At 53.2% G+C, this 23639-nt stretch overlaps 1 protein-coding gene across 4 annotated transcripts in view; it reads left to right on the forward strand.

The window, feature by feature from the left end:
- TUB (TUB bipartite transcription factor) overlaps window positions 1–23387 on the forward strand; it is a 244586-nt gene extending 221199 nt beyond the window's left edge. For all 4 annotated transcript variants that reach the window (XM_077286610.1, XM_077286612.1, XM_077286611.1 and 1 more), the window contains one exon: window positions 21362–23387. In XM_077286610.1, coding sequence (XP_077142725.1) covers window positions 21362–21495 — 134 coding nt within the window. In that variant the 3' untranslated portion in view covers window positions 21496–23387. The remainder of the gene's footprint in view (window positions 1–21361) is intronic.
- Window positions 23388–23639: the final 252 nt, after the last annotated feature.

Here is a 23639-nt window from a genome sequence, read left to right on the forward strand (position 1 = left end):
ATCCGTAGTCAGGGTGTTTCAGCGTATTTTGCGCATGGCATCCTCCGTATGTAATCCGTATGGCATCCGTACTGCGAGATTTTCGCGCAGGCTTGCAAAACCGACATCTAATGGATTTATGTGCTCAAATGTTAGGGAAAACATATATACAGTATATATATATATATATATATGTCATTGAGACACATATATATATATTCTGTATTTAGATTTCATTCAGCGCGATATCTGTGAACAGCCGCTAATTCAATTGCCGGCTTTTCATTTCTCCTGCACAAACCCGACAGGATATGAGACATGGTTTACATACAGTAAACCATCTCATATCCCCTTTTTTTTTGCATATTCCACATTATTAATGTTAGTAGTGTGTATGTGCAAAATTTCAGCGCTGTAGCTGCTGAAATAAAGGGTTAAATGGCGGAAAAAATTGGCGTGGGCTCCCGCGCAATTTTCTCCGCCAGAGTGGTAAAGCCAGTGACTGAGGGCAGATATTAATAGCCAGGAGAGGGTCCATGGATATTGGCCCCCCCGTGGCTAAAAACATCTGCCCCCAGCCACCCCAGAAAAGGCACATCTGGAAGATGCGCCTATTCTGGCACTTGGCCACTCTCTTCCCACTCCCTGTAGCGGTGGGATATGGGGTAATGAAGGGTTAATGCCACCTTGCTATTGTAAGGTGACATTAAGCCAGATTAATAATGGAGAGGCGTCAATTATGACACCTATCCATTATTAATCCAATTGTAGGAAAGGGTTAAAAAACACACACACACATGATTACAAAGTAGTTTAATGAAATAAACACAGCGGTTGTTGTAATAATTTATTGTTCTCCCATTCCATTTCCAGGACCTCGCTTGGCAACATAATAAACGCACAAGATACATACCTTCTGCTGTCAGATCTCGTCCCACGAAGTAATCCATCTGAAGGGGTTAACTAATATTACAGGCAGGAGCCCTGCAAATGCAGCTGTGCTCCGTGCTTGTAATCCCCGGGGAATGAATGAAATGTAGGTCATTGACCTACATTTCCTTCAGTCGCGGTGATGCGCCCCCTGGTGGATGTCCTCATATGACCTGGAGCGTGGGAAAAAGGTCCCAGGCTGCAGTTCATGAGAACATCCAGCAGGGGCGCATCACCGCAACTGAAGGAAATGTAGGTCAATGACCTACATTTCATTCATTCCCCGGGGATTACAAGCACGGAGCACAGCTGCATTTGCAGGGCTCCTGCCTGTAATATTAGTTAACCCCTTCAGATGGATTACTTCGTGGGACGAGATCTGACAGCAGAAGGTATGTATCTTGTGCGTTTATTATGTTGCCAAGCGAGGTCCTGGAAATGGAATGGGAGAACAATAAATTATTACAACAACCGCTGTGTTTATTTCATTAAACTACTTTTAAATCATGTGTGTGTGTGTTTTTTAACCCTTTCCTACAATTGGATTAATAATGGATAGGTGTCATAATTGACGCCTCTCCATTATTAATCTGGCTTAATGTCACCTTACAATAGCAAGGTGGCATTAACCCTTCATTACCCCATATCCCACCGCTACAGGGAGTGGGAAGAGAGTGGCCAAGTGCCAGAATTGGCGCATCTTCCAGATGTGCCTTTTCTGGGGTGGCTGGGGGCAGATGTTTTTAGCCACGGGGGGGCCAATAACCATGGACCCTCTCCTGGCTATTAATATCTGCCCTCAGTCACTGGCTTTACCACTCTGGCGGAGAAAATTGCGCGGGAGCCCACGCCAATTTTTTCCGCCATTTAACCCTTTATTTCAGCAGCTACAGCGCTGAAATTTTGCACATACACACTACTAACATTAGTAGTGTGGAATATGCAACAAAAAAGGGGATATGAGATGGTTTACTGTATGAAAACCATGTCTCATATCCTGTCGGGTTTGTGCAGGAGAAATGAAAAGCCGGCAATTGAATTACCGATTTATCACTAACAGCGCTGCGTATTTCTCGCAAGTCACACTGCAGGTCCGTGTGGAATCCGTATTTTTCGCGCCCCCATAGACTTTCATTGGCGTATTATTTGCGCAGTACGCTGACTAACGCAGCATGCTGCGATTTTGTACGGCCGTAGAAAGCCGTATAATACTGAACCGTAATATACGGCTAATAGGAGCAGCCCCATTGAGAATAATTGTGCCGTATGTAATGCGAGTTTTACGGACGTAGTTTCTGCGCTCTTACGTCCGTAAAACTCGCATGTGTGACCCCAGCCTAACACATTTTTTTTTTTTTTATTATATTTCCATTTTTTTTTATTTTTCTCTTTTTACTATTTTTTTTTTCTTTTTTAATATATATATATACACACAGCTACTCTAACTATCCCGCCACCCCTGATCCAGCTCTGGCCACAAAGTTCAGGAATTATCCGAGCTAGGATCAGACCCCAAAGTTTTTCCCCAGGCGGGGCCTGGGCCAGGCCAGATCAGTCTCTTATCACCGCCGTTGAACCCCCCAATCCCCCCACCCAACCTAACTAAGACCCTCTATTATACACACTATATACAATATATACAATACACTATATACAATATATACAAAAACCAACATCACAGAACACAACCTACATACTCACCACCCAAGGCTCAAGTTCGATGCCTGCAAACCTTCTATTCAAGGAACAGAGATACAAAACAAAAATCTAGGGTGTAAAGACATCAGCCCACCACCAGGATATAGGAGCGCTAACGGACTAAGGCACCCCGAAGGAGAAACCCCTCCAGAGATGGGCCGCCCTCCGGGCACCCAGTCTTTCGCACTCCAGAGAACGCACCTTCACCAGGGCACCTAGGATGCTGCTAGAAACTTCATCTACACGGAGGATTTTACTCTGCGTCGTAACTAAAACTCGTGCGTTCCACGTGAAGTACCTGACCACTGCGCTGACTAAGAATAAAGTGGCTCGGTCCCTTCTCCCGAGGTCTCTGAACGCTCCATAGGCCCACTCGGCATAGGACAGAGTGGCCAGCCGCGGCCAACCAATGGAAGCGCCCACCCTGTTGTACACCTCTGTATTAAAGGGACAATGAAGCAGGAAGTGCTCCATGCTTTCCAGCATGGTAGCGCAATCCTCACGGGGACAATTCCTGTCCACGGAGCTCCTGTGCTTCAAATTGTCCCTCACATACAACTTACCTTGGAAGCAGCGCCAAGTCAAGTCCCAATACTTCTTGGGGATCCTACTAGAATTTAACAAACTTAACCCAACCTCTAGATCCCGACTCGGGCAGTCCCTGAGGACCAATGGTCTCTGAAAATGCGAAAGCAAGACCCGCATGTCGAGGAGTTTCCTCGGGAGGGACCTCACTTCCCACATTCCCAGACCCCACCGGCGCATCATTTTCAGAACCGGGGTAACATAAGCCGGGAGATGCCCGTGCAGTGTGCGAAGATCCTTCAATCTTCCCCCTGTCTCCCATTCCTGGAAGAAAGGCTGAAACCATCCTTTGCAGGAGAATACCCACGGAGGAGCCCTCTCTTTCCAGAGGTTTGCCACGTTAACTTTCAAAAAGGTGTTCACTAGAAACACCACGGGGTTTACCATATTCAACCCCCCTAGTCTCCTCGTGCGATAAGTGACCTCCCGTTTGACTAGGTTTAGTCTATTCCCCCATAACATCTGGAAGAACAGACTGTAGACCCGTGTCCAGAGAGGCTCCGGCAAGACACAGACGCTGCCCAGGTAGATTAACAAGGGGAGCAGGAAAGCTTTGCACAGGTCAACCCTTTCCCTCAGGGTCAAAGACCAACCCTTCCATTGGTCCACTTTTTGGGCGACACCCTTGATTCTGCCTTCCCAGTTTTTCGTGGGGTAATCACCCTGGCCAAATTCGATGCCTAGGACTTTGGCATGTTCTTGGGGTTCGGGGAGGGTGTCCGGAAGATCAAACGTGGGATCCCCGCCTCCCAGCCAGAGACTCTCACACTTGTCCTGGTTGACCTTGGACCCGGATGCCTCCGAGTAGCTCTCCACTTCTGACATCACCATCATCGCCTCCTCTTGCGAAGAAACAAAGACAGTAACGTCGTCCGCGTAGGCCACTACCCTCAGGATAGCCTCTGGCGCCAACCCACCCATCCTCACCCCCGCCAACGGTCCACAATCAACCCTTCTGAGGAAGGGATCGATCGCAAACGCGTAAAGCAAAGGACTAAGAGGGCAGCCCTGGCGGACACCAGATCCCACCCTGAAAGGTTGTCCAATCCACCCGTTTACCAGAGGGAAAGTCTCAGCCCCTGCGTACAAGGTCTTAAGCCAGTCCACAAACCCTCCAGGCAGACCATACCTCAAAAGAGTGGACCAGAGGTACTCGTGGTTGACCCGATCAAAGGCTTTTGCCTGATCCAGGGTCAGCAAGAACCCCTTCCAAAGGCCCGCCCTGCCTTGCTCCACGGCCTCTCGGACACCCAGAACAGCACTGAAAGTGCTACGGCCAGGAACGCAACAGTGCTGGGCCTCCGAAAGGAGCCGCGGTGCAAACTTCACCAGCCTATTGAAGAGTATCTTAGCCAAAACCTTCCTGTCCACATTGAGAAGTGATATGGGACGCCAATTCTCAATGCGTGACGGATCCTTACCCTTTGACAAAATGATCAAAGCCGACCTCCTTAATGATCTCGGCAGAGTGCCCGAGGAGAGACACTCATTAAATACCTGAGTCAAGAGGGGGACCAAGGAGTCCCTAAAGGTCTTAAAGAACTCGGACGTTAAGCCATCCGGACCTGGCGATTTTTTGGGCCGGAGCCCATCGATCGCCAGTCTCACTTCCTCTTCTTTGATCGCTTCTGCCAAACCGCCAAGCGAGAGGTCAGCCCCTGGCTCAGGAACAGCTTCAGCCAGGAAAGCCGACATCCTGTCACGATCCAGTTCCTTCCTTCCCAAGAGGTGCGAGTAGTATGAACTGACGACCTCCAAGATCCCTGATCTGGACCTTCTCAGGGATCCCGTACTGTCCATCAGCCCTGTCACTATCTTACTATTCACTGACATCTTGCAGCTTCTGTAAGGGTCGGGCGAGTAGTACTTCCCGTAGTCCCTCTCAAAAACCAAAGATGCGTGCCTATCGTACTGACACCTCTTTAGCAAGGATTTCACACTGGAGATCGCCTCGCGGCTACCCCCAGTCGAGACAAGTTGCTCGAGTTTCCTCCTCAGGCTCTGATACAGGCGATCCCTGTTCAGGCTTCTGAGGTTCGAGAGTTGCCGGAAGAATCTCGCCACCCGATGTTTGAACATCTCCCACCACTCAGACTTAGTGTTACTTAGGCCCAGCAGCGGTACCTGGCTCTGAAGAAATTCCTCAAAGGACCGTCTTACAGCTTCTTCCTCAAGGAGTGACGAATTCAGCTTCCAATAACCTCTTCCCATCCGAGGAGTCTCTGTAACGCTCAGAGAAAACATAATCAAACAGTGATCGGAAAATTCCACCTCCACAACCGACAACGGCGAAGAGACGGCATCCTCCTTCAAATAAAACCTGTCTAACCTAGACCTGCACTGACTACCTCTAAAAAAGGTGAACCCCGCGTGGCCTGTGTTGTGCCGGATGTGGACATCCACCAGGCGTGCCTCACTTACTATCCTATTTAGCGCGACGCAATCGTAAGCCAGCCGGTCTCCGGAACCTCCTCTATCACAGGGTCTCGTGACGTTGTTGAAATCCCCTCCAAAGACCACCTGCCAACTCGAAAATAAGAAAGGTTTGATCTTCATGAAGAGACACTTGCGGTCCCACTTGGACTGGGGACCGTAGATGTTAATGAGCCGAAGCTCCTGTCCCCCCATGGAGACATCTAGGATCAAGCATCTCCCCATTTCTAACTCGATCAATCGTCTGCATTCAACCGCTGCGGTCTTAAAAAGGACCGCCACCCCGCTATACGGCTCGGCCGCAAGAGACCAGTAGGAGGGCCCGTGCCTCCACTCCCGCCTTGCTTTATGCATGGTTGATAGGTCGGTCAACCTGGTCTCCTGCAAAAACAAAATGTCGGCGTCAAGTTGGCCGAGAAAATGAAAGGCCGTGTACCTTGCCACATCTGACTTTATGCTGGCAACATTAATGGTTGCCAGCGTCAACGGGGTGGGTGCCGCCATCATGATTGATTGAATTAGATAGCCTTTTTCTTCCCACCCCCAACAGTTTCACCCTCTTCCTCTGACAATGATGAGTTTTTAGTTCGCTTAAGACAAACAGACTCATCCATTCTCTCCTTACATACACTCTGGCCCTTGTCTGGTGGTCCTGAGGTAGTCCCCCCCCCAGAAGGCTTTGTATTTGCCCCCTGAGAAGAAGACCCAGCGACCTCCTGAGCCCCAACAACCTTGTCCGCAACCTCCGGCCCCGGGTCCCCATCGCCCCCCTCTGGAGGGGAGTCCTGGAGGGCCCGAAACCGGTTAGAGAGATCCCCCAGAGGGGGGGCGGCTGGACCTTCCAATGGCACCTGGATCAGGGCTACGGAGTCAGAGGGGTCGCACTCCAAGGAGGAGGCTCGAGGCCCGGACCCCCTCTTATCCTTAGTTGTTTTCCTGTTACCCTTTTTCTTTTGCTGTGACCACTCCCCCTCTCCCTCATCCAGACTGTCACCGGATGAAGGTTCCTGGGCAGACATGGCGTCCTTTTGCTCCTCCCTTTCAAGTCTCTTGACTTCCTCGCTCAATTCGCCGTCTTTAGGATCCTCAGCTGCAAGTGAAGCACCCGGGTCAGAGTTTAGGGTCATTACTCCCTGCCCCCTGTTCCCACGGCGCTGCTGCTGCCGCCTGATATTGGATGGCGGCAGCCTGCTCCTCACCGGTTCCCTGCCTCCTCCGCCTCTGCTGGTCCCTTCACCGGCGAGATTAGTCCCGGCTTTCGCCTGTCCCGCACTCGCCGCTTTCAGGACCGCATTGGCAAAGGAACGCGGACAGCGACTGAACGGGTGACCGAGGTCACCACACAAGTTACACCTAATCCTGCCACAGGTAGCAGCAAGATGGCCGAGGTCCCCACACAGTGCGCATTTCTGGGTGGTACACTGCGCACTGAAGTGAGTGGGGCTGCCGCACCTGTGACAGACCTTAGGCTGCCCCCGGTAGAAAATCAAGATCCTGTCCCTCCCATGAGGAAGGGATATGGGTAACGGTGTTTCCTGAAACCTTCAATTTCACCATGAAGGTCCAGGCTCCTGACTAGATACCATGCTCATCGAGGGTCTTCTCGGGAATACCGACGATGTCGCCATATCGTCCAACCCAGGTGGAGATGTCGACACAGGAAAGTGACTCGTTACTGGTCAAAACGGTCACCTTCCTGACCGAGTTCTGGCGGGATATTGCTACAGCGAGGAAACCCTGCCATTCGGGGCGACCCCGAGCCAGCTCATGGCGAGACCAGAAAAGCTCAAGGCCCTCCGGTCTCACGAAGCTGACATCGAAGTAGGAGGTCCCATAGGGATGGATCAAGGCAAAGATGTCATATGCCACGAAGCCCATCCCCAGCAGGAGCTCAGCAACCTTTGACCGATCAGGACAGGCATCCTTGCTTACCCACTGGAGACGGGCCACGTTCCTACGGTTACTCCTCTGCCCCGGTGTCGGCAGAGACCAGACAGTCTCTGCCCTTCTGTCTCGGAAGGCGGAAAGACCGTGTCTCTCTATCCAGAAAGACAGATCAACCTCCCTCCCCTCTACATTGATGGAACTCTCCCCTCTCCTCAGGGCGTCCAGGAAGCGCTGTTGCAAGTCACCATCCTCAGGGTCACCAGACAAGGGCGCACTACTACCCCCAGCAGTGACAGCTCCTGAATAGCTTGGGGCTGAAGACCCTGCCACCGCTGGGGAGGCAGCGGGACCACTACCTGCTTCCCCTCCACCAACACCAGTAATGTTCTCCTCATTCACTCCACCACCACCACTATTCCCATCATTTGCAACATCACTACTCCCATCATTCACTCCACTACTACTCCCATCATTTGCAACATCACTACTCCCATCATTTACTCCACCACTGCTCCCATCATTCATTCCACCACTATTCCCATCATTCACTCCACTACTACTCCCATCATTTGCAACATCACTACTCCCATCATTTACTCCACCACTGCTCCCATCATTCACTCCACCACTACTCCCATCATTCACTCCACTACTACTCCCATCATTTCCTGCACAGCTGCTTTCATTCTTCTTACCATTGCCACCACTTCCCGTCACTTTTTTTCCAGTATTCACACCACTATTTGTAAAACTGTTCTCTGCACCTTCCACAGTAACATCCATTTTCTCCTCACTTGTGTCTGCCTTCTTTGCACTCACACCTGCTGGACCGGGAGAGGGGTGCAGCACCACACCTGTTTTCCCTTGATTGGTGCTGGCTCTCTGTTGTGTCTCTGGAGCGCCTTGCCCCCCTACTGCAGCAGTTTGTATTTTATTATTCTGGGCCTGCTGCTTGTTGGGGGGCGCCGCCTGCCCCGCACCCACAGCCTTCGGGGTCCCGGTGTCACATTTGGGTGCTGGAGCACTCTGTCCTCCCGTCGCAGCAGGGCGCCCAGTGTTCCCTGCAGATGATGTTTCCTGCTTTTTTTTTCCTTTTTGGACTCGCTGCTCCCCTATTGCAGCCGCGTGCCTCTTCTCTGTTGAGGCGCACTGCGCCCCTGTCACAACAGTGCGCCCCCCTTTCGCCGCACCATGTTTCTCGGACCTGCCCCCCACAGCCCCGGCGTCGGCCGGCTCAGCCGTAGTGAGCAGGGATGGAGTCTGCCCACACCGTCCCCCTTTCGCAACGGCGTGGACATCCCCCTCGCCCCCCTCAGCCCCGGTGATAACCGGCTTAGCCGCAGAGGGCAGGGAGGGAAACTCCTTGGGGTCCCCTATGTCCGGCGCCGTGAGTACCTCCACAGCCTCGCCCCCTGCACTGTTCCCCGCACAGACGGCAGCACCGCCGGACGTCCTCCTCCTCTCCCCACCTTGCCTATGCCCCGGACCCACTGCAGAGCCCGTGCCTTTAGGTTTGGTGGGGTTTACACAGGAGGTGGTAGGTGTAACATCATCCATCAGTACATATCTGTAACTCACCACCTCCCGTGCGGTCTCCTTCGTTTTCTTCTTCCTCTTCTGGGTTTCCTCTGCTGGCTCGTCCTCACCAAAGGAGAAGCGTTCCAGGTTCACTGGAGACTCCAGCTGTCGGATCTCCTGTAGTAGACCGCCCTCCTCCTCTTCCTCCGCTGACACTCCAGCCTGTGCAGTCGGAGTCCTCTGCCGTGCCGGGAGGCCGCTTCCCTGTTGTCGGCTCTGCGACTCACTCTCCCGGCTGGTTCCAGCTTGTAGGACTCCAGTCACAGCCACGTCGTTGTCCTCCTCCTCCTCGTCGCTTAGGACGCCGGCTGGCGGCTCTCCTGAGGTATTTAACCCCTTCATTTCTGAGAACCGCCGCTGGTTCTTAAACCTCTCCAGGAAGGGACCTGCGCTTTTCTCAATCCCCTCCCGGAGGAGCACTAACCGGGCCACCTCATCTCTGAGGGCTCTTAACCTCTGCGAGGTCGCGGGTCTCTCCTTGTTAGAGGCTCGGGTGTTCAGGATCCGTGCCTCCTGCAGCTTCTCCTTCAGCCCGGTCAGTGCTTTGCCGGCGTCCTCATACTCACGTAGCATGGCAACCACTCGGGAGGAGAAGGTACTCGTGGACTCGCCGGAGCTCCTCTCCCCCCAGGATGTTCCTGGGCTCTCCTTCCTGGGGCCTGGGGTGCCCCTATCTCCCTCTCTGGGCGGACGATGAGCCGTCTCAGGGTTGGAGTAGGTGGGTAAGGTTTTCTTCACCCTTCCTGACCTCCTCAGTCCCTCTTGGGCCGGTTGCTGCTGCTGCTCTCTGTCCCCCGCCGGCACAGACCGGGGAACAGAAGCCTGGGAAGCCATGCCGGCCTCCCAGGAAGCCTGCCTCTCCCTGGGGAGAAGAGAGGCAGACTCTGGGCCTCCTGCTGGAAGTGCTGGAGCTCACAAGACAGGTGCTGCTCCTAGCAGGGTGTGACTGATTGTGGGCACCTGTCCTCCAGTCACCTCCAGAGCTGCACTCACTGTTCTGCTGATACATCGAGTCTTATCCTCCAGTCACCTCCAGAGCTGCACTCACTATTCTGCTGCTACATCATGTCTTATCCTGCAGGTCTTTTATTAAATAAAATAAAAATACTTTACATGACAATAACCAAGATACATTACAAATAAAACACAACAGAACAAAACATAAGAACAAAGCTCCAATCAGACGACAACAAACGACAAAAATCACAAAGAAATAAACCAGAAATGGAACCAAAATGGAGAAAGTTCATGACCTACAAATCAGGACCGAGAAACAAAAATTCCAATAAAAATAAAGCAAAGCTAAAAGACAACAAACAAAATACTCATAATTACATGAATACCCCTGTAAAAATTTTACATAATAAATAGTATAAAATCATAAGACCCCCGGCCCAGCTTCATTCATACTACTATATACAACCCCAACTACATTCACACCGTCCTATATACAATATTATATACAATATATACACTATAAACACATTATACTAAACCGAACACTATACAACACCGCAAACACAACAAAACCCTACTGGTCCCACTGCCTTACCTTACAGCCCCCCCCTTACACCACCACATTCACCCCACAACAAACCTAAATACAATACAGTGTACAAAATTTTTTTTTATTATTATTATTTATTTATTTTTATTTTTTTTTCCTTTTTTAATATATATACACACACCTACCCTAACTATCCCGCCACCCCTGATCCAGCTCTGGCCACAAAGTTCAGGAATTATCTGAGCTAGGATCAGGCCCCAAATTTTTTCCCCAGGCGGGGCCTGGGCCAGGCCAGATCAGTCTCCTATCACCGCCGTTGAACCCCCCAATCCCCCCCACCCAACCTAACTAAGACCCTCTATTATACACACTATATACAATACACTATATACAATATATACATAAACCAACTTCACAGAACACAACCTACATACTCCCCACCCAAGGCTCAAGTTCGATGCCTGCAAACCTTCTATTCAGGGAACAGAAATACAAAACAAAAACCTAGGGTGTAAAGACATCAGCCCACCACCAGGATATAGGAGCGCTAACGGACTAAGGCACCCCGAAGGAGAAACCCCTCCAGAGATGGGCCGCCCTCCGGGCACCCAGTCTTTCGCACTCCAGAGAACGCACCTTCACCAGGGCACCTAGGATGCTGCTACAAACTTCATCTACACGGAGGATTTTACTCTGCGTCGTAACTAAAACTCGTGCGTTCCACGTGAAGTACCTGACCACTGCGCTGACTAAGAATAAAGTGGCTCGGTCCCTTCTCCCGAGGTCTCTGAACGCTCCATAGGCCCACTCGGCATAGGACAGAGTGGCCAGCCGCGGCCAACCAATGGAAGCACCCAGCCTGTTGTACACCTCTGTATTAAAGGGACAATGAAGCAGGAAGTGCTCCATGCTTTCCAGCATGGTAGCACAAGCCTCACGGGGACAATTCCTGTCCACGGAGCTCCTGTGCTTCAAATTGTCCCTCACATACAACTTACCTTGGAAGCAGCGCCAAGTCAAGTCCCAATACTTCTTGGGGATCCTACTAGAATTTAGCAAACTTAACCCAACCTCTAGATCCCGACTCGGGCAGTCCCTGAGGACCAATGGTCTCTGAAAATGCGAAAGCAAGACCCGCATGTCGAGGAGTTTCCTCGGGAGGGACCTCACTTCCCACATTCCCAGACCCCACCGGCGCATCATTTTCAGAACCGGGGTAACATAAGCCGGGAGATGCCCGTGCGGTGTGCGAAGATCCTTCAATCTTCCCCCTGTCTCCCATTCCTGGAAGAAAGGCTGAAACCATCCTTTGCAGGAGAATACCCACGGAGGAGCCCTCTCTTTCCAGAGGTTTGCCACGTTAACTTTCAAAAAGGTGTTCACTAGAAACACCACGGGTTTTACCATATTCAACCCCCCTAGTCTCCTCGTGCGATAAGTGACCTCCCGTTTGACTAGGTTTAGTCTATTCCCCCATAACATCTGGAAGAACAGACTGTAGACCCGTGTCCAAAGGGGCTCCGGCAAGACACAGACGCTGCCCAGGTAGATTAACAAGGGGAGCAGGAAAGCTTTGCACAGGTCAACCCTTTCCCTCAGGGTCAAAGACCAACCCTTCCATTGGTCCACTTTTTGGGCGACACCCTTGATTCTGCCTTCCCAGTTTTTTGTGGGGTAATCACCCTGGCCAAATTCGATGCCTAGGACTTTGGCATGTTCTTGGGGTTCGGGGAGGGTGTCCGGAAGATCAAACGTGGGATCCCCGCCTCCCAGCCAGAGACTCTCACACTTGTCTTGGTTGACCTTGGACCCGGATGCCTCCGAGTAGCTCTCCACTTCTGACATCACCACCATCGCCTCCTCTTGCGAAGAAACAAAGACAGTAACGTCGTCCGCGTAGGCCACTACCCTCAGGATAGCCTCTGGCGCCAACCCGCCCATCCTCACCCCCGCCAACGGTCCACAATCAACCCTTCTGAGGAAGGGATCGATCGCAAACGCGTAAAGCAAAGGACTAAGAGGGCAGCCCTGGCGGACACCAGATCCCACCCCGAAAGGTTGTCCAATCCACCCGTTTACCAGAGGGAAAGTCTCAGCCCCTGCGTACAAGGTCTTAAGCCAGTCCACAAACCCTCCAGGCAGACCATACCTCAAAAGAGTGGACCAGAGGTACTCGTGGTCGACCCGATCAAAGGCTTTTGCCTGATCCAGGGTCAGCAAGAACCCCTTCCAAAGGCCTGCCCTGCCCTGCTCCACGGCCTCTCGGACACCCAGAACAGCACTGAAAGTGCTACGGCCAGGAACGCAACAGTGCTGGGCCTCCGAAAGGAGCCGCGGTGCAAACTTCACCAGCCTATTGAAGAGTATCTTAGCCAAAACCTTCCTGTCCACATTGAGAAGTGATATGGGACGCCAATTCTCAATGCGTGACGGATCCTTACCCTTTGACAAAATGATCAAAGCCGACCTCCTTAATGATCTCGGCAGAGTGCCCGAGGAGAGACACTCATTAAACACCTGAGTCAAGAGGGGGACCAAGGAGTCCCTAAAGGTCTTAAAGAACTCGGATGTTAAGCCATCCGGACCTGGCGATTTTTTGGGCCGGAGCCCATCGATCGCCAGTCTCACTTCCTCTTCTTTGATAGCTTCTGCCAAACCGCCCAGCGAGAGGTCAGCCCCTGGCTCAGGAACAGCTTCAGCCAGGAAAGCCGACATCCTGTCACGATCCAGTTCCTTCCTTCCCAAGAGGTGCGAGTAGTATGAACTGACGACCTCCAAGATCCCTGATCTGGACCTTCTCAGGGATCCCGTACTGTCCATCAGCCCAGTCACTATCTTACTATTCACTGACATCTTGCAGCTTCTGTAGGGGTCGGGCGAGTAGTACTTCCCGTAATCCCTCTCAAAAACCAAAGATGCGTGCCTATCGTACTGACACCTCTTTAAGGATTTCACACTGGAGATCGCCTCGCGGCTACCCCCAGTCGAGACAAGTTGCTCGAGTTTCCTCCTCAGGCTCTGATACAGGCGATCCCTGTTCAGGCTTCTGAGGTTCGAGAGTTGCCGGAAGAATCTCGCCACCCGATGTTTGAACATCTCCCACCACTCAGACTTAGTGTTACTTAGGCCCAGCAGCGGTACCTGGCTCTGAAGAAATTCCTCAAAGGACCGTCTTACAGCTTCTTCCTCAAGGAGTGACGAATTCAGCTTCCAATAACCTCTTCCCATCCGAGGAGTCTCTGTAACGCTCAGAGAAAACATAATCAAACAGTGATCGGAGAACTCCACCTCCACAACCGACAACGGCGAGGAGACGGCATCCCCCTTCAAATAAAACCTGTCTATCCTAGACCTGCACTGACTACCTCTAAAAAAAGTGAACCCCGCGTGGCCTGTGTTGTGCCGGATGTGGACATCCACCAGGCGTGCCTCACTTACTATCCTATTTAGCGCGACGCAATCGTAAGCCAGCCGGTCTCCGGAACCTCCTCTATCACAGGGTCTCATGACGTTGTTGAAATCCCCTCCAAAGACCACCTGCCGACTCGAAAATAAGAAAGGTTTGATCTTCATGAAGAGACACTTGCGGTCCCACTTGGACTGGGGACCGTAGATGTTAATGAGCCGAAGCTCCTGTCCCCCAATGGAGACATCTAGGATCAAGCATCTCCCCATTTCTAACTCGATCAATCGTCTGCATTCAACCGCTGCGGTCTTAAAAAGGACCGCCACCCCACTATACGGCTCGGCCGCAAGAGACCAGTAGGAGGGCCCGTGCCTCCACTCCCGCCTTGCTTTATGCATGGTTGATAGGTCGGTCAACCTGGTCTCCTGCAAAAACAAAATGTCGGCGTCAAGTTGGCCGAGAAAATGAAAGGCCGTGTACCTTGCCACATCTGACTTTATGCTGGCAACATTAATGGTTGCCAGCGTCAATGGGGTGGGTGCCGCCATCATGATTGATTGAATTAGATAGCCTTTTTCTGCCCACCCCCAACAGTTTCACCCTCTTCCTCTGACAATGATGAGTTTTTAGTGCGCTTAAGACAAACAGACTCATCCATTCTCTCCTTACATACACTCTGGCCCTTGTCTGGTGGTCCTGAGGTAGTCCCCCCCCCAGAAGGCTTTGTATTTGCCCCCTGAGAAGAAGACCCAGCGACCTCCTGAGCCCCAACAACCTTGTCCGCAACCTCCGGCCCCGGGTCCCCATCGCCCCCCTCTGGAGGGGAGTCCTGGAGGGCCCGGAACCGGTTAGAGAGATCCACCAGAGGGGGGGCGGCTGGACCTTCCAATGGCACCTGGATCAGGGCTACGGAGTCAGAGGGGTCGCACTCCAAGGAGGAGGCTCGAGGCCCGGACCCCCTCTTTTCCTTAGTTGTTTTCCTGTTACCCTTTTTCTTTTGCTGTGACCACTCCCCATCTCCCTCATCCAGACTGTCACCGGATGAAGGTTCCTGGGCAGACATGGCGTCCTTTTGCTCCTCCCTTTCAAGTCTCTTGACTTCCTTGCTCAATTCGCCGTCTTTAGGATCCTCAGCTGCAAGTGAAGCACCCGGGTCAGAGTTTAGGGTCATTACTCCCTGCCCCCTGTTCCCACGGCGCTGCTGCTGCCGCCTGATATTGGATGGCGGCAGCCTGCTCCTCACCGGTTCCCTGCCTCCTCTGCCTCTGTTGGTCCCTTCACCGGCAAGATTAGTCCCGGCTTTCGCCTGTCCCGCACTCGCCGCTTTCAGGACCGCATTGGCAAAGGAACGCGGACAGCGACTGAACGGGTGACCGAGGTCACCACACAAGTTACACCTAATCCTGCCACAGGTAGCAGCAAGATGGCCGAGGTCCCCACACAGTGCGCATTTCTGGGTGGTACACTGCGCACTGAAGTGTGTGGGGCTGCCGCACCTGTGACAGACCTTAGGCTGCCCCCGGTAGAAAATCAAGATCCTGTCCCTCCCCAAAAATGTTGAGGAAGGGATATGGGTAACGGTGTTTCCTGAAACCTTCAATTTCACCATGAAGGTCCAGGCTCCTGACCAGATACCATGCTCATCGAGGGTCTTCTCGGGAATACCGATGATGTCGCCATATCGTCCAACCCAGGTGGAGATGTCGACACAGGAAAGTGACTCGTTACTGGTCAAAACGGTCACCTTCCTGACCGAGTTCTGGCGGGATATTGCTTCAGCGAGGAAACCCTGCCATTCGGGGCGACCCCGAGCCAGCTCATGGCGAGACCAGAAAAGCTCAAGGCCCTCCGGTCTCACGAAGCTGACATCGAAGTAGGAGGTCCCATAGGGATGGATCAAGGCAAAGATGTCATATGCCACGAAGCCCATCCCCAGCAGGAGCTCAGCAACCTTTGACCGATCAGGACAGGCATCCTTGCTTACCCACTGGAGACGGGCCACGTTCCTACGGTTACTCCTCTGCCCCGGTGTCGGCAGAGACCAGACAGTCTCTGCCCCTCTGTCTCGGAAGGCGGAAAGACCGTGTCTCTCTATCCAGAAAGACAGATCAACCTCCCTCCCCTCTACATTGATGGAACTCTCCCCTCTCCTCAGGGCGTCCAGGAAGCGCTGTTGCAAGTCACCTTCCTCAGGGTCACCAGACAAGGGCACACTACTACCCCCAGCAGTGACAGCTCCTGAATAGCTTGGGGCTGAAGACCCCGCCACCGCTGGGGAGGCAGCGGGACCACTACCTGCTTCCCCTCCACCAACACCAGTAATGTTCTCCTCATTCACTCCACCACCACCACTATTCCCATCATTTGCAACATCACTACTCCCATCATTTACTCCACCACTGCTCCCATCATTCATTCCACCACTATTCCCACCATTCACTCCACCACTACTCCCACCATTCACTCCACTACTACTCCCATCATTCCCCTCACCACTTCCCATCACTTTATTACCAGTATTCTCACCACCATTTGTCCCAGTGTTCTCTGCACCTTCCACAGTAACATCCATTCCTTCCTCACTTGTGTCTGGCTTCTTTGCACTCACACCTGCTGGACCGGGGGAGGGGTGCAGAACCACACCCGTTTTCCCTTCATTGGTGTTTTGTTGTGTCTCTGGAGCACCTTGCCCCCCTACTGCAGCAGTTTGTATTTTATTATTCTGGGCCCGCTGCATGTTGGGGGGCACCGCCTGCCCCGCACCCACAGACTTCGGGGTCCCGGTGTCACATTTGGGTGCTGGAGCAATCTGTCCTCCCGTCGCAGCAGGGCGCCCAGTGTTCCCTGCAGATGATGTTTCCTGCTTTTTTTTTCCTTTTTGGACTCGCTGCTCCCCTATTGCAGCCGCGTGCCTCTTCTCTGTTGAGGCGCACTGCGCCCCTGTCACAACAGTGCGCCCCCCTTTTGCCGCACCAAGTTTCTCGGACCTGCCCCCCACAGCCCCGGCGTCGGCCGGCTCAGCCGTAGCGAGCAGGGATGGAGTCTGCCCACACCGTCCCCCTTTCGCAACGGCGTGGACATCCCCCTCGCTCCCCTCAGCCCCGGTGATAACCGGCTTAGCCGCAGAGGGCAGGGAGGGAAACTCCTCGGGGTCCCCTATGTCCGGCGCCGTGAGTACCTCCACAGCCTCGCCCCCTGCACTGTTCCCCGCACAGACGGCAGCACCGCCGGACGTCCTCCTCCTCTCCCCACCTTGCCTATGCCCCGGACCCACTGCAGAGCCCGTGCCTTTAGGTTTGGTGGGGTTTACACAGGAGGTGGTAGGTGTAACATCATCCATCAGTACATATCTGTAACTCACCACCTCCCGTGCGGTCTCCTTCGTTTTCTTCTTCCTCTTCTGGGTTTCCTCTGCTGGCTCGTCCTCACCAAAGGAGAAGCGGTCCAGGTTCACTGGAGACTCCAGCTGTCGGATCTCCTCTAGCAGACCGCCCTCCTCCTCTTCCTCTGCTGACACTGCAGCCTGTGCTGTCGGAGTCCTCTGCCGTGACGGGAGGCCGCTTCCCTGTTGTCGGCTCTGCGACTCACTCTCCTGGCTAGTTCCAGCTTGTAGGACTCCAGTCACAACCACATTGGCGTCCTCCTCCTCCTCCTCGTCGCTTAGGACGCCGGCTGGCGGCTCTCCTGAGGTATTTATCCCCTTCATTTCTGAGAACCGCCGCTGGTTCTTAAACCTCTCCAGGAAGGGACCTGCGCTTTTCTCAATCCCCTCCCGGAGGAGCACTAACCGGGCCACCTCATCTCTGAGGGCTCTGAACCTCTGGGAGGTCACGGGTTTCTCCTTGCTAGAGGCTCGGGTGTTCAGGATCCGTGCCTCCTGCAGCTTCTCCTTCAGCCCGGTCAGTGCTTTGCCGGCGTCCTCGTACTCACGTAGCATGGCGACCACTCGGGAGGAGAAGGTACTCGTGGACTCGCCGGAGCTCCTCTCCCCCCAGGATGTTCCTGGGCTCTCCTTCCTGGGGCGCCCCTGTCTCCCTCTCTGGGCGAACGATGAGCCGTCTCAGGGTTGGAGTAGGTGGGTAAGGTTTTCTTCACCCTTCCTGACCTCCTCAGTCCCTCTTGGGCCGGTTGCTGCTCTCTGTCCCCCGCCGGCACAGACCGGGGAACAGAAGCCTGGGAAGCCATGCCGGCCTCCCAGGAAGCCTGCCTCTCCCTGGGGAGAAGAGAGGCAGACTCTGGGCCTCCTGCTGGAAGTGCTGGAGCTCACAAGACAGGTGCTGCTCCTAGCAGGGTGTGACTGATTGTGGGCACCTGTCCTCCAGTCACCTCCAGAGCTGCACTCCTCATTCTGCTGTTACATTGTGTCTTATCCTCCAGTCACCTCCAGAGCTGCACTCACTATTCTGCTCTTACAAGGTGTCTTATCCTCCACTCACCTCCAGAGCTGCACTCACTATTCTGCTGTTACAACGTGTCTTATCCTCCAGTCACCTCCAGAGCTGCAGTCACATGTCTGAATTTTGTTTCACAATTTTTTTTATATAATTTTGTAACATTACAATGTTTTGCATTTATAATTCTGCTAATTGTTACTTTATGTTATATACTGTAGTCAGATCCAGAGCTGCATTCACAAGCCAGCTGGCTGACTATCGGAATCTGAGATGTATTCCCATGATGCCCGTTCCCTGCAGTGCATTGTGGGGGGGTTCTTCTGTAGCAGAAAACTGCCTGGTGCAGACACTGCATCTCCCATAATGCAGTATTGCGGACCATGATATGCCCCTCTGGGGCCGCCGCAGTGATGTCACTTCCTGTGAGCACTTCAGCCACTCAGATTCGCAGTGCTTTACCCTGTCAGCATGTATACAGCATAATAAATCTACAGGGGGCAGCAGTGAGAATGGAGTGTCTGCAGCCAGAGGAAGCTAGCAGAATTGTGAGTACAGCTCTGGACATCCATAGTAAAGTGCAGCTAGCTGATTGGCTGCGGGGCTCTAAGGCTGCCCCCGTGGCCTTTGCTCACTCCGAGCGTTCCCTGTGTTCAGCCTGAACTCACCCTGCATGCTCCCTGATCTCACTCTGCGATCACGCTGATCTCACCCTGCGCACACCCAGCGCTCTCCCTGATCTCACCCTGCACCCACCTCGATCTCACCCTGCGCTCTCCCTGATTTAACCGTGCACGTGGAGCGGCCCCCAAACGCAGGGCAGCGGTTTACTCGGTACCGGGTCCCTCGGTTCTGGGGATGTCACGGTGGCCTGACCCGGTCCGTGGCCCTGCTAAGGGGCGTCCAATTAAAGATGTAGGTGACGGTGTAGGTCGCAGTAAATAACGAGGACACAGGGTTGCAGTCTCTTTACCTCTTTACTGAAGGCTTCGGCATCCACAATCCAGAGCACTGCTAACAGGGCTGGCTGAGTCCGGCCGGTCCGAAGGCACATCCAGAGTTCCCTTTGCAGGTGGAAATCAGTAGTCTTCTTACTAGCGCCTGTGTGTTGTAGTACTTCCCTGCTGAGCACCACGGGATAGTCCTCACAACTGTCGTGTTTGTTTCTGTTCTTTCTCTCCGTCTCCCAGATGATATGGATAGGACGCACCTGTATGACGGGGTAGGCCTGGAGTTATTTTATAGGGACCATAGAGACGCCCCTCTCCCACAATTGCCTCCGTTGTCTTCGTTAGGTGTAAAAGGTGAGACAGCCAACCTAGAGTTAACTGCCCTGCCGTAGTTCAAAGTAATGCGTAGAGCCTATTACTCCCTCGGTGTTCCGGCCACCGGCTACGCGCCTCAGAAGGATGTTACCGATCTTATGGCAGGACTCCTTCTGGGTCTATCGCCTTTGTGCTGTGATCTCGTTTCTCACTTCTCCACAATATACTTTGCTTCTTGTCCTTTCTTAGGATGCCGCCGCAATGAGGTGCAGGCACGGCTCTGTAACGCTCTGTCTGTGCTAGGCCGCTGTCAGGATCCCACCCCTGACAGGTCCTCCCTGGAACTCTCCCAGGCTGCTTTCTGTGTAACTTCTTATCCAACCCCCAGTTTTACCCATGTGTGAGGCGTGGCCTAGTAGATAGGACCTTTTGCTCCCCCTGGTGGCCGGAGTGTGAAGTGTAATGTGTGACTGTGATACCTGGTCATGGGAACTCCTTTAGTGCCATCAGACGTACCATCACTCCCCCTGGTGGAAGAGCGACGTTACTGCAACGACCCGACTCTGGGGCGCTGCACACGCACCCTGCGCTCACCTCGATCTCACCCTGCCTGCTCCCTGATCTCACCCTGCCCTCAACTCGATCTCACCCTGCGCTCTCTCTGATCTCACCCTGCCCTCTCCATGATCTCACCCTGCGCTCTTCCTGATCTCACTATGCACGCTCCCTGATCTCACCCTGTGCTCTCCCTGATTTCACCGTGCACGCACCCTGCGCTCACCTCGATCTCACCCTGCCCGCTCCCTGATCTCACCCTGCCCTCACCTCGATCTCACCCTGCACTCTCTCTGATCTCACCCTGCCCTCTCCGTGATCTCACCCTGCGCTCTTTCTGATCTCACCCTGCCATCTCCCTGATCTCACCGTGCACTCTCTGTGATCTCACCGTGCACGCACCCTGCGCACTCCCTGATCTCACCCTGCACTCTCCCTGATCTCACCCTGCACGCACCCTGTGCTTTCCCTGATCTCACCCTGCACTCTCCCTGATCTCACCGTGCACGCACCCTGTACTCTCCCTGATCTCACTGTGCGCTCTCCCTGGTCTCACCGTGCATGCACCCTGCGCTCACCTCGATCTCACCCTGCCTGCTCCCTGATCTCACCCTGCGCTCTCCCTGCCTTCTCCCTGATCTCCCTATACACTCTCCCTGATCTCACCGTGCATGCATATTGTGCTCTCCCTAATCTCTGATCTCACCCTGCCATCTCCTTGATCTCACCGTGCACTCTCCGTGATCTCACCGTGCACGCACCCTACGCTCTCCCTGATCTCACCCTGCGCTCTCCCTGATCTCACCCTGCACTTTCCCTGATCTCACCCTGCGCTGTCCCTGATCTCACCCTGCGCTGTCCCTGATCTCACCCTGCGCTCTCCCTGATCTCACCCTGCGCTCTGCCTGATCTCACCCTGCATGCACCACCCTGCACTTTCCCAGATCTCACCCTGCGCTCTCCCTGATCTCACCCTGCTCTCTCCCTGATCTCACCCTGCACGCACCCTGCGCTCTCCCTGATCTCACCCTACGCTCTCCCTGATCTCACCCTACGCTCTCCCTGATCTCACCGTGCACGCACCCTGTGCTCTCCCTGATCTCACCCTGCGCTCACCTCGATCTCACCCTGCCTCTCTGTCTTGCAGCGGATTACATCGTCATGCAGTTTGGTCGGGTGGCGGAGGACGTCTTCACCATGGACTACAACTACCCGATGTGCGCGCTCCAGGCCTTCGCTATTGCACTGTCCAGCTTTGATAGTAAACTGGCGTGCGAGTAATGGCCGCGCCAAGGCCACCGTCTTACCCTCCTAGCCGGACAGTGAGCCTGTATGTGTGTATTGTGGCTGGACACCAGCGCGCCTCGTGTCCTTGCAGCCGCTTTCTCTGGAGAAGTCGCTTTGTAAATAGGCGTGAGGTCGCTCGTTGTGGAGGAAAACACATTTGTAAAACTTTCCTTCTTCCGCGCTCAGCTCCGGATTCTACAATCGTGGAAATTGTCATTTTATTTTTGTATTTGTTTCTATTGAGGCCGGTGGTGGGGGAGGGGTGATTGGACCCACCATTCCCCATGGTAGTGGCGGCACCCCCCACTGGCAGCAGCCTGGAGAGGGATTTTCTGCTTACTAGTTTACTAATGGCAACTGCACAGATCGTTACTAACACGCCGCCACTGACCTATGGAAGCACAAGGAGCAGCAGAACGGGGCGCTCTGCCCAATCACAAGGAGGATAGGTTACTATTCACAGGCGGCAGCAGAACGGGGCGCTCTGCCCAATCACGAGGATAGGTTACTATTCACAAGGGGCAGCAGAATGGGGCGCTCTGCCCAATCACGAGGATAGGTTACTATTCACAGGCGGCAGCAGAACGGGGCGCTCTGCCCAATCACGAGGATAGGTTACTGTTCACAGGCGGCAGCAGAACGGGGCGCTCTGCCCAATCACGAGGATAGGTTACTATTCACAGGCGGCAGCAGAACGGGGCGCTCTGCCCAATCACGAGGATAGGTTACTATTCACAAGGGGCAGCAGAACGGGGCGCTCTGCCCAATCACGGGAAAGATCAGATACTGTCCCCCAATTTCTGCCATCGTGACGTTATGCAATAGGTGATCGGACCCCAGCCCATCTCTAAGTGGTGGTCCGTGTCCTTGTCACCTTCAAGATCTCTGCTTGCTTTCAGTGATCAGTCACAGTGGGAGGCTTATATCCCAATATATATGTTGGTAAATACGGTCCTGCCCAAGAACCACTAAAACTGGAGGGGCACCCCACACACCCCCAACCCTCGCTGTGGGCTTGTTACTATACAGACAGCATACAGCTCTGACACAGTGTAACAAATTCTCAGCACAAGACAGAATCCAGACAGGATTGTCCAGACTGATGCATGGTAACAAAAACCTCAGCTCTGTGGCAACTGGACTAAGTCACGATTAGTTTTCTACCTGTGAATGTAAATGATGAATGTTTCTATCCACTGACAGCAAGCAAGTTTGAGCGATTTCCACCATAATTATGATCAGGAGTGAAGGCAATGGAGGCCCCTGGGGGCCCAAGATGGAGAAGTGTTGGGGATGCGCTCCTGCTCCGGAGTGATAATTTTTCACATGATTTTCCACTTTTTTCTCGATTTTCTGCCTTTTCTCTGAGAATTCTGCTCTGAAAACTCCACAAATCATGCTTACTCCATAGTGACCTCTGCAGGCTGATCCTAGGAGTGCAGTCTCACTTTACTCCCTGCGCCACCTAGAGGCCAAATGTTGAATTATAGAATGGTTTCTGTAACATTTTCAGGGTCAGAGGTCAGGCCAATCATTCGATATTTTATCAATGTTTTGGGAGGAGTTTCCTTGCCACAAGCCCCTCCCCCATGTAACGTCAGTGCCTCACTTCCGTTCTTTTGTTTGTTTGTTTTTTTACAGTTTTAACTTTGTTCTTTTTCCCCCGTGTTTCTACTAATGAGCTTCAGTCACTGCTGATATTCTCGTGATTATAGCGTTTTGCATCCTGTTTTCTATCGTTAACCCTTCGGTCGCTGGGGACCCGGACAGGCGCACAGTTCGCCTTAAATTGCCGCAAACTTATTGTTTTGTTTTTTTTTAGCATCTGTAAAAGACGGTGATGACTATTTTGGAAGTGAATTATATATTAAAAAGAAATATCTGGAGCCGGTGGTCTGTGGTTATTCTCTGGTCTCAGAGCCCGCCCTCAGCACCGGAGTCATGGGGGGATTATCCGTGCGGTGGGAGGAGGAGACGTTATCAACAATCCTTGAATCAACCTTTATATATAATGTGGGATGCACCTGCACAGACCTGGGTCATAGGGACCCCTGAGTCATAGGGACCCCCCCTGAGTCATAGGGTCCCCCCGATTCATAGGGACCCCCGAGTCATAGGGACCCCCGAGTCATAGTGTC

This window comes from Ranitomeya variabilis, chromosome 2 (genome assembly GCF_051348905.1).
Source record: "Ranitomeya variabilis isolate aRanVar5 chromosome 2, aRanVar5.hap1, whole genome shotgun sequence".
NCBI lineage: Eukaryota > Metazoa > Chordata > Amphibia > Anura > Dendrobatidae > Ranitomeya > Ranitomeya variabilis.